General features: G+C 37.9%; 1 protein-coding gene across 1 annotated transcript; it reads right to left on the bottom strand.

The window, feature by feature from the left end:
* Positions 1-19: 19 nt before the first annotated feature.
* On the bottom strand, positions 20-13,904 carry apobec2a (apolipoprotein B mRNA editing enzyme, catalytic polypeptide-like 2a). Its single transcript, XM_059329123.1, has 4 exons — positions 13,574-13,904; positions 4,643-4,867; positions 2,296-2,604; positions 20-373 (listed from the first exon to the last, which is right to left on the bottom strand). Exons 1-3 carry the CDS (start codon positions 13,810-13,812, stop codon positions 2,301-2,303), a joined length of 768 nt encoding a protein of 255 aa, XP_059185106.1. The 5' UTR covers positions 13,813-13,904; the 3' UTR covers positions 20-373; positions 2,296-2,300.
* Positions 13,905-15,766: the final 1,862 nt, after the last annotated feature.

Raw genomic sequence — 15,766 nt, 5'->3', positions numbered from 1 at the left:
CTTCACTGGCCCTGTCTTGGATTAGTGTGACACCCCTGATTTAGAGTGTACATGTTAAGAAATGTTAGCACAGTGAAAACAAACCGTGTGTTTCAGTTGCCATACTTCCATATTATTTAGTATGCCAGAATATGCTGACTTGCCCACTACAACGGATGCAGTAGGACATCCCGATACTTTTTGTACGACATCGAAATTAAACCTAATGACAATATGCGTTTAAATTAAATTTAAATTTGCAAAGGTTTAATTGTGCAATGCATCTCTCCCTCCTTTGACTTTGGAAAGTAGACCTTGAAGAGCATTTCGCCATCAGCTGTCTTTTGGCGGCGGCTGGCATTTTCATTGAAATACAGGGCAGGACAGGTAGAGTCTATGGAGAAATAAAGACAAGTAAATTACTGGTAATTACAATACATTACAAAAACATAAAAGAAGGGGTTTAGACAGGCTTATATGTTATTAACTTGCACAACATTCCAATAAATGTGAAAAACTCAACCGTCTGAATAACCAATCATTTATTACTGGCCTCTTGCTCTGTTTGCACACAATTATGTCAACATAATTTCACAGTTTCAAAAGTCAAATTTGCAGTGCCATCATGGAACAAAACACCAAGGTTCAGTACCAACTTTTTGAAAGGTGAAGAGCGAAGGGTTGAAAAGTTCTCAAGACTCAAAAAGAACTGAACCGCTCAGAAAAACTTCTACACTTACACCAGTTAAAGGGCGACCAAGGCATCCTACAAAATCAAACATGAACTGAGCATGTCCTGTAATCAGCTGAGGGACATCCTGAGGGTGTCCTCTGTCCATCTGGAGTAAAAATGAGTCTTTGATGATGTAATCTGATAGAGGAAAAATTGCAGATTATCTGAGATTTCAAAGGGCTTTAATTTTGAAATTATACATCAGAATGTCTTGGAATCAACTGAGGGACACCCTGGGGATGTCCACTGTCCACCTGAAGTGGAATGAGTCTATGATTATGGACAGGTTTCTTTAATTGAAAAATGTGACAAAATGCAATTTTTTTTTCATTTTCTGTTTGTCACATTTCCCATCTTCTTATGTTAAGGGAGACATGGAAAATAACAATGAGAAATGACAAACAATTCATATTTTACAGGCACATTTTGAATAAAACAATCCGTTTTTTACATACTAAAACAAAACATACAACATGTAATCAAACTTGGTTTTTTTTTTTTTTCGTGTTTTGAATTCCAAGCTGATATGGATTGAACGGATGATACACTTATTCTGGTGGCCTGCTCAAAGATATTTCCTGAGAATACAACGAGAGGCAAAAAAGCTTCGACTGTAAGACTTTACTGTGGCTAGGACGGCATCAGAAATTTCAGAGAACACTGCAAATATTCTGAAGGACAAACTCTCATCCACTGGGTTTGTCAGTCTTGTAATGGATGAAAGCTTGCATATAACATGACACACCACAATTAATCATCTTTATTTGAGCAATCGGCAGTCAGTTTAACAATACAGTAGAACTGCATCCATGGCATGGTTCCACTTCAGAATGGAACAAGAGACATGGAGATTAAAAATGTACTGTACTGGAAACACTGACGAAGCTTAACAACACAAAAAAAAAACAACAACAAGCCTCTTTCGTGTAGTTCAAGTGTCTGAATGAGTGATGGCAAATGTAATCAAAGTGGTTGAATTCCATAAGGGCCAGTACAAAAAACATCGAATTTGAAACTGCTATGTCAAGAATTTGACGCTCACAATGGGGATCTGGTGTTACACACTGAGATTAGATGCCTATCTAAAGGATATAATTATTCTTGCACATTTCATGAACGTGTTTAAATCACTTAAAGGCTTCATTGTCTGCTAAGGTGAAACATCATGAAAACATAGTTTTCTGTTACTTTTCTGTGTGACCTTACACAGCACTTGAATGAACTCTAGCTCAAGATGCAGGGAAGAAACAAGACCGTGTATGAGTTCTACACAGCTGTCAGAGTTTTTTCTGACAAACTGGATGTACTCGAACAGTGTTGTGGTTGGTCTGAATATCATTTCTTTCCCGCCATGCAGAAAGTGATGGCGATGCATGCAGACTAGTCTCCCCTCAAAAATGTCAATATAGGTCGTATGTACAGACATAATTAAGTTCTGGCATCTACCTTTTGTTGCATGTCATATCTCTATATATCTTTTTCTCTATCCACATTGCCCATCTGTATCTCTACTGTCAAGATGAAGGCAAAATGCTAAAAATAAATTAATAAAAAGAGCTGTGAGATGTTTCATTTCAACTTACTCAGGTCACTGTAGAATGTCAGCCAGCTTCTCCTGGTAATATTCATAGTTTTCTTTGCAGTCTTCCCACAGGTTTAGAGGTTCTTCCTCATTCTCCACAAATGTGTCCCAGGTGTAGGAGAAGTCCAGAGGCTTCATCACCCTCAGTTTACAGCCAGCAGCGTGCATGACCCTCAGTCCATCCTGGATCTCTTGTTCCTCCCACTCAAACAGCCGAGCAGCAAAGATACTGAGCTTGATGTTTTTCCTGGCCTTCAACATTTCAGCTATCTTTACTGCACAGGCAGAGCATGGACTGGAAGAAACATACCTTAAAGGAAGGTAGAAGAATGAAAATAAATGTTTTATAAAACAATTTAAGACATCTTTGACAATCATTGTGTCAGAGCATTAGAAAGATAAACAGATTAAGGTGCATTATTAATTTATGGACATACAACAATGTGTTGATAAAGGGTACATAACTAATTCCCACATCAAGATTAGTTTATTCAACCATTTGAATGTATGTTTCAGGATCTTTAATGGTGTAATAGCCTATATGGATACTTGTAGGTTGAAATTTGGTTTAAATGTCTCTAATTGTATGTAAAACTGTATTTTGCATAATCTAAAGAACTAATGTTTAAACTTTAAACAGTAGACACAAGTCTTGTGTATAGGTGTATTAATCCATGTTTCGATAGGTCATATAGTTTTTTTATCAATCCCTGTTCAATGACCATGATCATTTTTGGAGAAATTCTGAGATTATAATGGGTGTGTATTGCACGGAATGTTGGTGTCACAGTATGTGACATTATCGCCAGAGTGTAGAGGGAGAGAATAAACTGTCAAAAAATAAATTTGAAAACTGCGTTCCAGGCCGCAAATTCCACTCTACAGAAATAATTTATACATAGAAACATAGGAAAATTTGTCTTCTCACTCACAATCCTCTGGTAAAGTTGTCAGAGTTATAGTTTGGGCGTAGGACACACAGATGTGCCACCAACACGCACCAACAGCCTCATTGGCTCCCATATTAAAAACGCAGGAAGATTTCTGAAAAAGGGAGATGTAACAGTTTTTTTTGATCGCTCTAACAAAGCTATTTTTTTAATTTTTCTTAAAAAACATATGTAGACGTTCAGAATAACTCAGGACGCTCAAAGTGAAGTCGGTTCAATGATAGGTATTATGGTTTTGCCAAAAATGCTTTCTGTTCGAGGCCAGAAATTCCAGTCTGTCCACCTCTGCTGTCACTGTGCCGGACAGGTGGCAGTTAATTCTGTTGATTGCTTTGATCTTTGATGTGATTACAGTTACAGATACACACACACACACATGCGCGCGTAAGCGCGCACACTCCTCACATACACTCCTCCATACATATGCTTCAAACACACACGCACACACACACACGCACACAGGTAACTTTATGTGATTTTAATTACACACACACACACATACACACACACACACACACACACACACACAAATGCACGCGTAAGCGCGCACACTCCTCCAGATACACGTTTCACACACACACACACACACACACACACACACACACACACACACACATTTTGAGGTTAAAGGGCATAGTTTGAAATCTCTGAAGAATCTCATCATAGTGTACACACACCGGCAGTAGCCCCCGTGGCCCTTTCAGAATTTCCCAAGAGGAAATTTTCTAGTTATTATTACCATTGCTATTATTACTACTTATTACTATTATTATTATTATGTGTGCAGGTTAAATGGGTCACAAGACTCCAAACATTATTATTATTATTATTATTATTATTAATATTATTGCTGGGCTTGTCCTTTATTCATCCCCACATTTTTTTTCTTCTCTCACCCGCACGCACACACACACACACACTGTATTATTGTCCATGTCCTCTTCCTGTTTATCGTGGTTTTGTTCTTTTTTTGTCTAGCAACAGAAATTTAAAAAATAAATAACAAAATCAACCACTGGTGCCACAGAGAGAGCCAGTCAGTGGCTCTCGCTGAAGAGAGAGGCCCTGTGGTCAACTGTTGCTGCCTTGGGATTTAATAAAGGTATGAATCAGTGTTTCTGCAGCAGAGGAGGTTACCTTTCCTGTGTTTTAAGTAGTGGAGAGACAACGAAGCTTCATGAACCATTTGCTTTATTTTTGACCCCACTAGATGGCGGTCTTGGCTTAAAAAAAAGGCTTTAGAAATGGTAAATAAGTGTGTTTTCAGCCCTCTGTTGAACAAAGAGCGCCATCGAGTGGGCTCTGTAAATAAAGCAAATGGTTCACAAAGCTTCGTTGTCCCTTCACTAGTTTTAAGGTTAAGGTTACACATAGTTAAGGTTGGTTGGGGTTATGTACCAGGTGACTGTGTATTTAATTGCAGGGTCGTAGTCCGACAGGCACTCATGGAAGAAGGCCTCCTCAGCATGAGGCCCAGAGTGCTCATCCTCCAGACAGCCCCTCAGGAGACCATCCACTGTGTTCCCTCTATCCACCAGGTAACACAGGAAGGTCTTGTTGCGGCCCGAGGAGTATTCCACATTCTTGAACTGGAACTTGAAGGCAAAAGGATCGATCCGGTCCCTGTGTATAAAAGAATAAATGAAAGACACATAGTTACGTTTGTTTTCGTTATTCAATAATATTAATAATAATAAATAATAATAATAATAACTCAATTGACCTTGATTTTCAACATAAAAATTAAACATTTTTTAAAAGTTAGTCATGTAATATCCTCCAATAAAACTTAAGGGTTGACATATTCAATTTCCAAGTATTTCAATGAGTGCCCTATAAAGGGCTACCAAAAATCTGCAGGGGGTCATTTGTTGGTAGTGACTGGAACAAGATTTTTTTTCAGATTTTGGTAGCAAAATACAACCAACAAACAAGGCTTCTCTTGAACACATTGAGCACCACAATAAACCCCACTGACAGGCAACATATCACAATTGAGCTGTGATCGTTTTCCCTAATTTCCCTAATGTTAGTAAGATATCTGTTATCTGAGCCTGTGCATGCTCTAATGGGACCCATGGAGAAGTTTCCCCACAGCACATGGCTCGATCTTGTCTTAACACTTATGATATTTAGACACCTGATGTCAGATGTGTTGATGCCTTTATTTCTGACATCCAATGGCTTGGATGTTTGATATAAACCTTCCTTCCAGGTGTTTCTTAGTTCCATGAACTATATGAGGAACTTTCACCTCATACTGCATACAGGATGAGGTAAAAGCATTCAGACAATTTAGAAAAGGGGTCCAACAGATCTGCTTCAGTGTGTCCCTGCCTGAGGCATTGGACACAGCAAGTGTGGGAGACCCTTCTTTTCAAGAGAACAGTAGCTGAAACACTGCTTATATTCTTCTGTGGGCAAGAAAAAACATGTGGGGAGGCTAATTTAGCTAGATAGCAGCATGATGGAAAGTTACTGGTAAGTGATACTTATTTAGTAAGAAAAAGTTGTACAGTCTGTGAAAGTACACACAACTAGACAGGCTCAGTAACGTAGGCCTGAGGGGCCCAACCACAGCCTGTCAAGGCCAAGTACAGACTATTGGTTTGAATAACCAAATACATTTCTTCACAAACTGTCCGAAACTGGAAAGCTAATCTGCATGCTCATCGTCCCTGCTGGGGTCTTGCAATTTTCACCTGTTCTCACGAGTGTGTCCGGTAAATCTTATTAAGCATCTTTCCAGTCAGGTTGCAAGTTGATTTTCATAGAATGCTGAAATTAAACAATAATTGTCAATAATAGGTGGACTAATGAAAACAGATTAAAGGCTGGCTTGAATGGAGGAAAATAATTCAGAATATCAAGCACTGTAGACTGACGATGCCAAACTTGTGGTTTGGTCCTTTTAAATACACGGGTCAAGTTAAATTGGTTGGCAGAGCAAATGTAATTTTACTCTATATACAGAACAGAGACCAGAATTCCACTGTGTTATTATTAGACTAGTTTTCATGTGACCCAGCTCTTACTGACAAGTACAGGCTTCATCTCTCTCCCTCTCAACCTCTCATTCAAAATCAGGAAGGTTAATTTTCCTCACGATAACGAAATACATGATTGGTGAAACATTAAATGAATGTTGAATGATTGAAAATCACAATAAAGCATCTGTACATTTGCATTTATGTATATGTACACATTCCAAACATGAAACTCTTAGATTTGTTTACATTTCATTTCAACATCTTGGTTGACTCTGAGTCTGCAAAAAGGTACTGTTGTAAGGCTTAAGTGTGTCTGAGAGGAGGCAGTTAGTCTCAGTACCAACTGACAAAAGGGACTCCTTTTTTGGCTCAGCTCTTAAATTTTGATGGCTTTGAGTTGGAGGGTGTCACAGGGGCTGGATTTAAGGTGATTAGTTTTAGTGCTCTCCATTTAATGTTAATTATCAGTGGGAATCTGCTGACATACATGTATTGCTGTGTTCTGTGTTCACTCAAAATGTACCTTCATATTCTGCATGAAAAGTTTCTATTGATATAAAAACTATAAAAACTAATAAAAGTATAAGTATAAAAAGAAAAGTTTCTATTGATGTTTGTCCCAACAGGTAAAGCTATGATAACTGAGTGGACCCCATATTTCACTACCATACAGCGCAAAGTGCACACAGCCCAGCTTTTTTTTTCTTAATTGCATGTAGAGCTCTTTGACCGTTTTTCTTTAGTGCATTAACTGCCTTGTTGAAACTCTCTGAGGCTTTTATGGTTATACCAAGGTAGATATAACTCGTGCTATGTTCAATCATATGGTTGTTTATGGTAATAATTTGTTTTCTTGACATCTGGGTCATATATCAAAAATTATTACATTAGTAATTTACTGTCTGGGGCCCAATTTTGGCAGCCTTTTTCTCTCTTCCTCAAATCATTGGTGTGCCATAGTCTCAGTGTTCAGTCAACTCAAGACATTGCTTCAGTTTCCCTCAAAACAGTGTTTCCCAGTCCAGTTCTACTAAAAGAAAATCAATTAAAAATTCTTTCAGCTGATCTCAACATAAATCAGGAAACTGAGGAAAAACAACAGCATCTTTATTCTCAGTAGCAATGCAACATATACACTGGGCAATTCATTGAAAATGAATCAAAATTGACATCCGAATCAACCACGATCTTGCAAATGTTGGTTATTTATTTTATTTTTTTTACATTCTATTAATGCTTTCCGTACTGTGTGTGTTAATTTTTTGTCACCTTAAACATACCACTGGATGTGCACTCATGACTTTGCCCTGTCTCAAACTCAAACACTAGTAAAATGCCGTGAACGTAATTCTGACACATTTTGGCTTTCGGGAAGACAACACTGAACAAAAATAAGTCAAATGTAAACATTGCGGGAGCACAATCACATTACTGTGAACAGTGCATGGTTCAAAAAAAGAGTGAGACTGACAAGTACCAAGCAACAAGTACCTCTACAAAGCAGCTGTCAATAACACAAGCATTTACAAATGCTACAAAACATGAAAAAGATTCAAGAAGATGGAAAGAAATGACTGATACCTTTTCCTACTACATCCTGAAGCATGGCTCCCATAGCTACAGTAGAGCACGGCAGGTTTAAACACCTTGCTAAAGCTCTCAAGAAAGACACAGCAAGCCATCATGAAAATGTTTTTCCTAAATTGCATTGCCCAACATGTTGTATAAAGGTTGCTGCTGAACTGAAATCTATTCAGCAGTCTGCAGCCACATCTGATGTCTGGTGAAGTAGGATCATAGGATCATACTTACTATTTTCCTGTCTATCACAGATGTTTGCACAAGGCTTGATAAATATGCTTTCTTTGGGACCTCCCGGAAGAGAACCTCATGGCCATTATGACAAACAACTGAGCTAATGTTGTCAAAGCTGCAGAGCTCAATGGATGGACATGGGAGCATTGTTTTGTACACAGGCTGCACCTTGCAATAGGTAAATTCAAATTCAATATTCAGCTGAATGGGGTATCTGGGTGATGACTGGCTGCTACTTTCCTTGTGTGTTCTTGGTGTATCATAAATAATAATATCTATGTTGTGTTTTTAATTATGTTTTGTATGCCTTGCAGTGGTGAACGAATTATCCAGATCCCTTACTTAAGTAAAAGTACTAATACCACACTGTAAAAATACTCCAGTAAAAGTACTGCATTCAAATTGTAATTAAGTAAAAGTAACAAGTATCAGCATCAAAATGTACTTTAAGTATCGAGGACTAAATTTAACAACCTGATCTCACAAAATTATGTGAAATGACCACAACGTCTTAACACTGAATTCTGTGCTGCAGTTTCTGTGAATTTAGGCTACAAAACCACTGATGGAGGTTTAGGGCAAAAAACTTACTGGTAAGGTGTTTAACAATAAATGTACGTAAATGCCTGAAGTGAAGCCACGTAAGTTATGTAAAAAACCTTATTCATAAACCGTGAGCCATGGAAGTTATGGAAGTTACTAAACAACGTAAGTTGTGTAAAAAAAAATTTAAAATCACAAACCATGAGCCATTACGTAAAAAAATTTAAGTTGCCTAAAAAGTTGTTTACTTTTGTTTTCAAACCAGACACAAACCCTGTTGTCCTGGGTGAAAGTCCCTCGTTAGTTGGGCCCATCCACCTCCTCTCCCGCCGAGTGTGACTCTGCATCACCATCAATCATTACCACTGGGTCACGTTGTTAAACCAGGGAATAGGTGTGTCCAGCACAAATAAGGATTCCTATTGACTTTACATTGGCATTGTTTCCGTGCTGGTAGAACTGGTTTTGAGAGGTTGTGGTCATTTTACCTAATTTTGTGAGATCAGGCTGCAATTTAAGTACCTAATATACTGTGGTTTCATATTTGGAAATACATAATAATTTTACATTAAATCATGTTTTTCACATCTTTCCCTGAGAAGTAACTAAAGCCGGAAGCTAAATGTAGTGGAGTAGAAAGTACAATATTTGCCTGTAAAATGTAAAAAGAAGGCATGAGTGAAGGCAAAAAAAGAACTTAACCTGCCATAACACAAGCTGAAAACAACATGTGCCACAACATGGGGATCGATGCAAATGATCACTGCAGGGCTCCTTGAGTAAAAGAAAGCCATTGCACAGGTTCGCTGATGATAAAGAAATATCAAGGCAAAGGAAGTGAGGCAACCCCTTCAACTCCACCACTGTGCCACTTCAGCAAACACTAGAAGCAGAGCTGAGCAGTTACTTGGTGTTTCTCATGCTGGGTAGTGAGGAAAATCCACTGGAACGGTGGAGAAAGCATTATGTACACTTTGCCACTCTAAAAAAGTATTTTTGCATACCAGCCACTGGCTTCACTTCAGAGTGTGTTTTCATTTCAGGAGGAAACATTGTTACATGCCTCAGATCCTGTCTAAAACCTGAAACGATATACATGCTAGTTTTAGTAAGAAGAAGCTAGAGTAAATACTTGTGCATGGAGTAGTGGGACCAGACAAGATGCTGAGGATAAGATGCAACAGCAGTCTGCTTCAGTGGATTCCTTGTGTTCTTTGTGAAGAATCTGACTGTGAGACTAAGGCCCTAATTTTTGCACATGCGAGGTCAGCTGGATAGCTTCAGGCAGCATTATGTGCATGCTTTGGACATTATACCTCATTGGAAGGCATTCTCTTTTGTATCACCGTTTACATTTGCAATATTATTTTTTAATCTAATACTGGTCAAGAGTAATTTTATGTATTTGGTAATTTGCACTTTACACTACAATTTAGATTTTTGGTTGATTTTTTATTTTGTTGTACGTTTTCTATTTATACAGAGTCTACTCGTTTAGCTTTCATTATATATTATATACATATTTCATTGTTGACATGTAAACCAAAAACACTGTGTTTGTCATATGTCTTTATGATGTTTCATGTTTAATGCTTTATTTTTGGATAGGGACAGTGCACATTAATGAACATTGAAAACTCTGTAAACATGCCAGATTATAGCAAAACTGCTAGCATCCATAGTCCCTGAAAAAAAGAGATTAACCATCAATTTAATTATCTTTTTTTTCAATTGACTGGGATAATATTAGGTTTAAGGATGATGAAGAGTGAATAATGCAGAGGGGAACTCTTATTATTATTGTGAGTGAGACACACGAAAAATAGATTCCTGGAGGTGAGTATCCAATCTTTGCTGATTAACAGGAGTTGTGACTTTTGGGAGACAGGCTGCAACGATGATGTCATTCTGATGGTCACCAAAATAGAAACTGACACATTTTACTTGTAAGTTAAGGTTAAACTTCATTGTCCCCAAAGGGTAATTTGGCTTGGGCACAGTGCATTTTTGCTGCATAAAAAACATCACATCACACAACACAAAAGAGAAACTTACATTATATTGACAAGAACCTGAGAAGCACTGACGTGGTACTACTTCACAAGAGCAAATCATGAAAAGAGAAAAAGGACGTGACTGACAGTGTGGTATTTATTCATGTGCTAAAGTGCTAGAATGCACATTGCTCTATTGCACAAAGATTACAAGTAAAGTGCTGAGTGCCAATGTGATCACATTGATTGCACATTGCTCTATTAAGTATTACATTATTCAGCAGCACAAACGATAATTTTAGCCAATTGGATTAAAATTTTGGTACACAGAGTCTTGTTCGTGGAAGGGTTTGGTGTTCATGGTGTTTGGAAACTGCAGTAATTTTCCTTGTTTGTTTAATAGCTGCCTGCAAACACTGTGTCGCCTCATATTCTCTCTTCCTTTTCATAGCTGTTTTGTGCATGTTGGCAAGCTTGTTTTTCAGCTGAACTGTTAAGTTGCCAAACCATGCAGTAACTCCATATCTTATGATGCTCTCTAAGATTAAGTGGTAGAATATCATCGTGATCTGACTGGTAACACTATACAACTTTAAACGCCTTAAAAATAGTGCCTCTACTGCAGTTTATTACACAGATCACCAATGTGTATTTTCCATCAAAGCAACTGTGAATATGGACACCTAAGTATTTGTGTGAGAACCCCTGACTCACTTCCTGGTTCTCATGGTCAGCAACTTGCTTCTGGTCAAAGACATTCTAATGTGTTTTTTTGATGTTTAAAATGAGATGGTTGGTGTTGGACCACTTGGTACACAGAGGAGTCCATGTCCTTGTGCAGAATCGCAGTATCATCAGCAAAAAAAAGTGTGAGTGTTCAGTGACTGTTGGGAAATAGGGCACCATGGCGTTGTTAGTTCTTCTGCACAGCTTTTGAGCAGAAAAGCTGGCAGGCCATTGGGGCCTGTGGCCCTGCCCGTGCACACACTACTGAAGACATGCTGGATCCTTAGTGGGTCCACTTCCTTGCAGTAGGTGGACTTTAACCCAGGTGACTGGTATTTGTGTGCCAAGTGAAACCAACAGTCAGTTTGTTGTTTGATTCTACAAAGCCTGTCATTGTCGTAAAGCATGTATTTCAACACATGCATAATCAAGACCAAACAGTCATTAATAGCAGACGGAACAAAACATGGAACACAATCATGATAGTTAACTCACTCCTGGTTTTTTTCAACACCCAAGCACTTTATAAAGCTGCTTATCTTAGTACTGTAAAAGCATTCTAGTAAAGAGGTTTGTATTGCTTTTATTTTTGAAGTACTTTTACTTTTAGTTATATTCAATAGCAAGAGTTTTCTGCATGATTTTTATGTTGTTTTAAAAAAAAAAATCAAACTCTAACTAAATTGTAAGAGGTTGATCTGAATCTACATTGAAACATTAGGTGTAATAAAACAACCCCCAAAATGTATCACCCAGACGGAGAGCTCTTCAATTACAAATTCAACCAGACCTGTGTGCAGGTGTCAGCAGAGTCCAAAGCTCCCGCACAGCTCAGACCCTGCAACCCGATGAGGATGCGAGTCGGGACGCCAGATACTGGTTGAGAGCGACTTTGATTTTTAATAATTCGGGAAATTGAATGCTATTTGCAGTAAAGTGTGACCTAGTGGCTAACATGCACTCAATTTGGTTCTTTTTTATTATAAGGCCGCCACCTGCTGGTGGACATGTGTCAAATGTAGCAGCCTTTCTCAATGGCTCATGGGAAATAACTGTCAAGTTAGGTGTTGATAGGAGTAACTTATCAAGATATCGACCATTTCCTGTTTTTTTCTGCAACTCAAAGGAAGTTGTTCATCTTGATCACTTGTGCAATTTTTGGATTATAACAATTATTTGGGTTCCACAAATTCTGTGTGTAAAATTTCGTGCTGATGGGACTATGCACCTTGAAGGAGTTTGAAAAAGTAGCCCTACAGGATTTTTCTCGATTTTGCATAAAAAAAATAGATCCTGGGGGAAATTGGCATAACCTATATCAGGAATTCAGGTGAACTCAGTGAACAAGTGCATGTAAGAGTTTTTAATGTGCACCATAGTATGCAGGAGTTATGGGCCAAAACACTTTCGCCTTGATTGTAGCGCCTCTTCTTGGTGGACATGTGTCATTGTTGGTGGCTGCTGTGTGCAGCAGTCTATACCATTCCTGTTTATGCTGCAGTATGGCTTTTTTCAATGGAATAATAATAATTTTTTAAAAAGTAAGAATCTGAGCGATTCAATAGGGTTCACAGTACCACTGGTACCCGCCCCCTCTGGCTTGGATCCCTAATTGGGCTACAAAAAACACAAAATGTCAATGGCCCAGATATCTTCAGCAGCCTATTTAAATGCTGTCTGTCTCCTTTGTGTGTGTGTATGTGTGTGTGTGTGTGTGTGTGTGTGTGTGTGTGTGTGTGTGTGTGTGTGTGTGTGTGTGTGTGTGTGTGCGCGCGCGCTTTTCTCTCTTGCTATGTGTTTGAACAGAACTGACAAATGTGTGAAAAAAGTATATAATGTAAAAACACAATTAAAAACTGCAGTGATTCACCACAGATGCAAGGCTATTTCCTATAAATATAGTGGATGATCAGGCACAGTCAGAGGGAAGCGCTGCCTGCCTGCTGGCATGACAAATCATGACTGGCTCATATTCTGCAGTGATAGTTTTGGCATCTAGTCTGTTTCTCCACAAGCTAATCTTCAAATAAATCACACTAATAATCTATTATAAGTAACAACATGTGGTTAAGGGATCAACTCTACAGGCCACTGAAGTGATCATATAATTTGACTGAGATAGAGTAAATGCATCATTTGCAAAAAGACAAAATTTGTAAATAAAACAATGGTAAAACAAGAATGCAAGTCAAAAGGCAAGTCAGCCATACACAGCATTATCTCTATTATTTCATGAGCCATACTTGGTGATATTGACCTACCCTTTGATGATTTCAAACGGAGGTAGTTCCATTTCCTCAACCTTAAAATCTCCATTCTGACCATTAGCCTCTGCACCATTGGTGGCAGCAGCCTCAGGTGATGGCCCTTCTGCAGTAGATTCTGCCTGCTTTTCTTTCTCTCCTTCATTTTTCACTTCTTTTCCATTCTTGGTATTTACAGCGCCCCCTTTTTCTTTTCTCTCTGTTCTTCTCATTTGCGTACGACTTTTGTCTGCCATGGTAAAAAAAAAACGACTACAGAATTTGTGGAAAGAATTAAGCTGAAAAAAGGCAAGCTGTAGATTAAGACAGGAGGTGAACACAGACACCTAGAGAAAAAATGACTAAGCAGAAGACAAGCAAAAAGGAAGGGAGATCAAGTGAAGGGGAGGTGAATGGTAGAGAGGGCAGGGTGAGCAGAGCAAGAAAATGCAAGGAGCTAACCACAGAGAGAGAGAGAGCGCGCTAAGATATATAAAGCTGTGAGTTGGTGCTATATATATACATATATATAATATACATAAATATATATGTATTAATTAACATGCTTCCATAAGGAACCACTGGATACTTGTCAAATGGTTGCATGGCTTAAATATATGTATTAAAACTCAGCATATAATGCTGTGAATAAACAGCTTTGGTCTAAAAATAATTGTATTGGCACTGGCCTTTAAAGGATCATAGGGGTTGAACCATGGTGATACACACAGGCAGCTGAAGCTCACAGAACAAGCTCGTCTATTTAAAGACCCTGAGGGAGGGGAGGCTGGGTCCTGTCTCTTCAGTTTGGACAGTTGTGTGATAGACTAACACTGAAGCTAGTGTTGTCTACTGATACATGGGATGCATGTAGTACTTTTATGCAGTGGGGGAATAAGCTGAATAATGATTCCGGCTAAAAGTGAGGACCTAATGAAAAAATCAGAATATGGTTTAATAGGATTTCTCTGATAGATTTCATGACGAACACAAGAGTCTCACAGATATATGTTACATGACACATACAGACTGAAAAATTGGGTCAGTATAGGTGCCAGCATGCTAAGACACAGCTAGATTGAGTCTACATTTGGTATTCTCATTAGTATAGTTGGCTCTGTGAAATTGCACGAAGATTATCTATTACATACACACACACATTTATTAGATATATATCCAAATATTATGACGTTATCAGTCAATAGTTTAAGATGTAGTATTGTATTTATTGTATTTAGCTCAGTCATTCTGTCAGAGATATCTGGTTACACATGAAATCAAACAAAATGTTAACATGCTGGGCATGTTGGCAGCTGAATGGTTATAGGACATGCCACACAACATCCTAGGTTCAGCTCCAGCCTTGGGACCTTTGTTGCATTCCCTCTCTCCCCGTTTATACTTTAGTTCGTATCTGTTTATTTCCGTCAATACAGAAGTAACAAACCAGAAAAAAAAAACATTGATCAAAGTAAACAATAAGTAGACATAGAAAAAAAAATTGATAATTGACATTTGGACCGAAAAGGCGTAAGCTGAAGCATAGCTTATTATGCCTACCCTGTTACAACTCAAGTAAATTTAAAAATTAGAAATGTACAATCTGTTATTTATCAATAAAAGAAACAAGCAGTCACAAAAGAGAGAAAAGAAAGAAGCTGCTTGATTTTTCTTTTTCCTAAATAGTAGCCGCATAGAACATGTCACTCATTACTCTAACTTATATAAATTAATCATCCTATTTTTAAGTATTTTTTTGAATAAGTTAATGGTATTGCAAGTTTTCAAGTCTTTCTCCAATTTGTTCCATAAATTAACGGCTGTTACCATGGTGCATCGTGATTTGGTGTTGGTTCTGGTTTTTAACTTTATAAATATACACACTCCTCTGAAATTATAATGGCTTTGTCTTAGATTGAACATTTTCTGAATACAGTCAGGCAGCATGTTGTTGTTAATTTTGTACATAAACTGTGCTGTTTTGAAATCCACCAGTTCTTTGAATTTGAGTTCATTTAGATTAATAAATAATTGATTGGTTGGATGCTTATAATCGACTTTGTTTATAAGTCGCATTGCTTTTTTTTAAAGTAGAAAAATTGGTTTGGTGATTGACTTAAATACTCTGCCTCAACACTGTCATCTGTCCACTAAGAAAGGCAATAATTGAGAAAATGATTCTTTAAAAAATAAAAAATGTTTACATTCACC

Source organism: Centropristis striata, chromosome 3 (assembly GCF_030273125.1).
Source record: "Centropristis striata isolate RG_2023a ecotype Rhode Island chromosome 3, C.striata_1.0, whole genome shotgun sequence".
Classification (NCBI taxonomy): domain Eukaryota; kingdom Metazoa; phylum Chordata; class Actinopteri; order Perciformes; family Serranidae; genus Centropristis; species Centropristis striata.
Note: the sequence above shows the minus strand (reverse complement) of the source record. Positions and strands in the feature narration are given on the sequence as shown.

What these genes read in the sequence shown, in the direction of transcription:
- apobec2a (XM_059329123.1), bottom strand. Translation starts at nt 13,812, where the DNA reads ATGGCAGACAAAAGTCGTACGCAAATGAGAAGAACAGAGAGAAAAGAA. An exon ending in CCGTTTGAAATCATCAAAGG is followed by an intron (nt 4,868 to 13,573) that starts GTAGGTCAATAT and finishes TTTTATACACAG; the next exon opens with GGACCGGATCGATCCTTTTG. An exon ending in ATTAAATACACAGTCACCTG is followed by an intron (nt 2,605 to 4,642) that starts GTACATAACCCC and finishes CCTTCCTTTAAG; the next exon opens with GTATGTTTCTTCCAGTCCAT.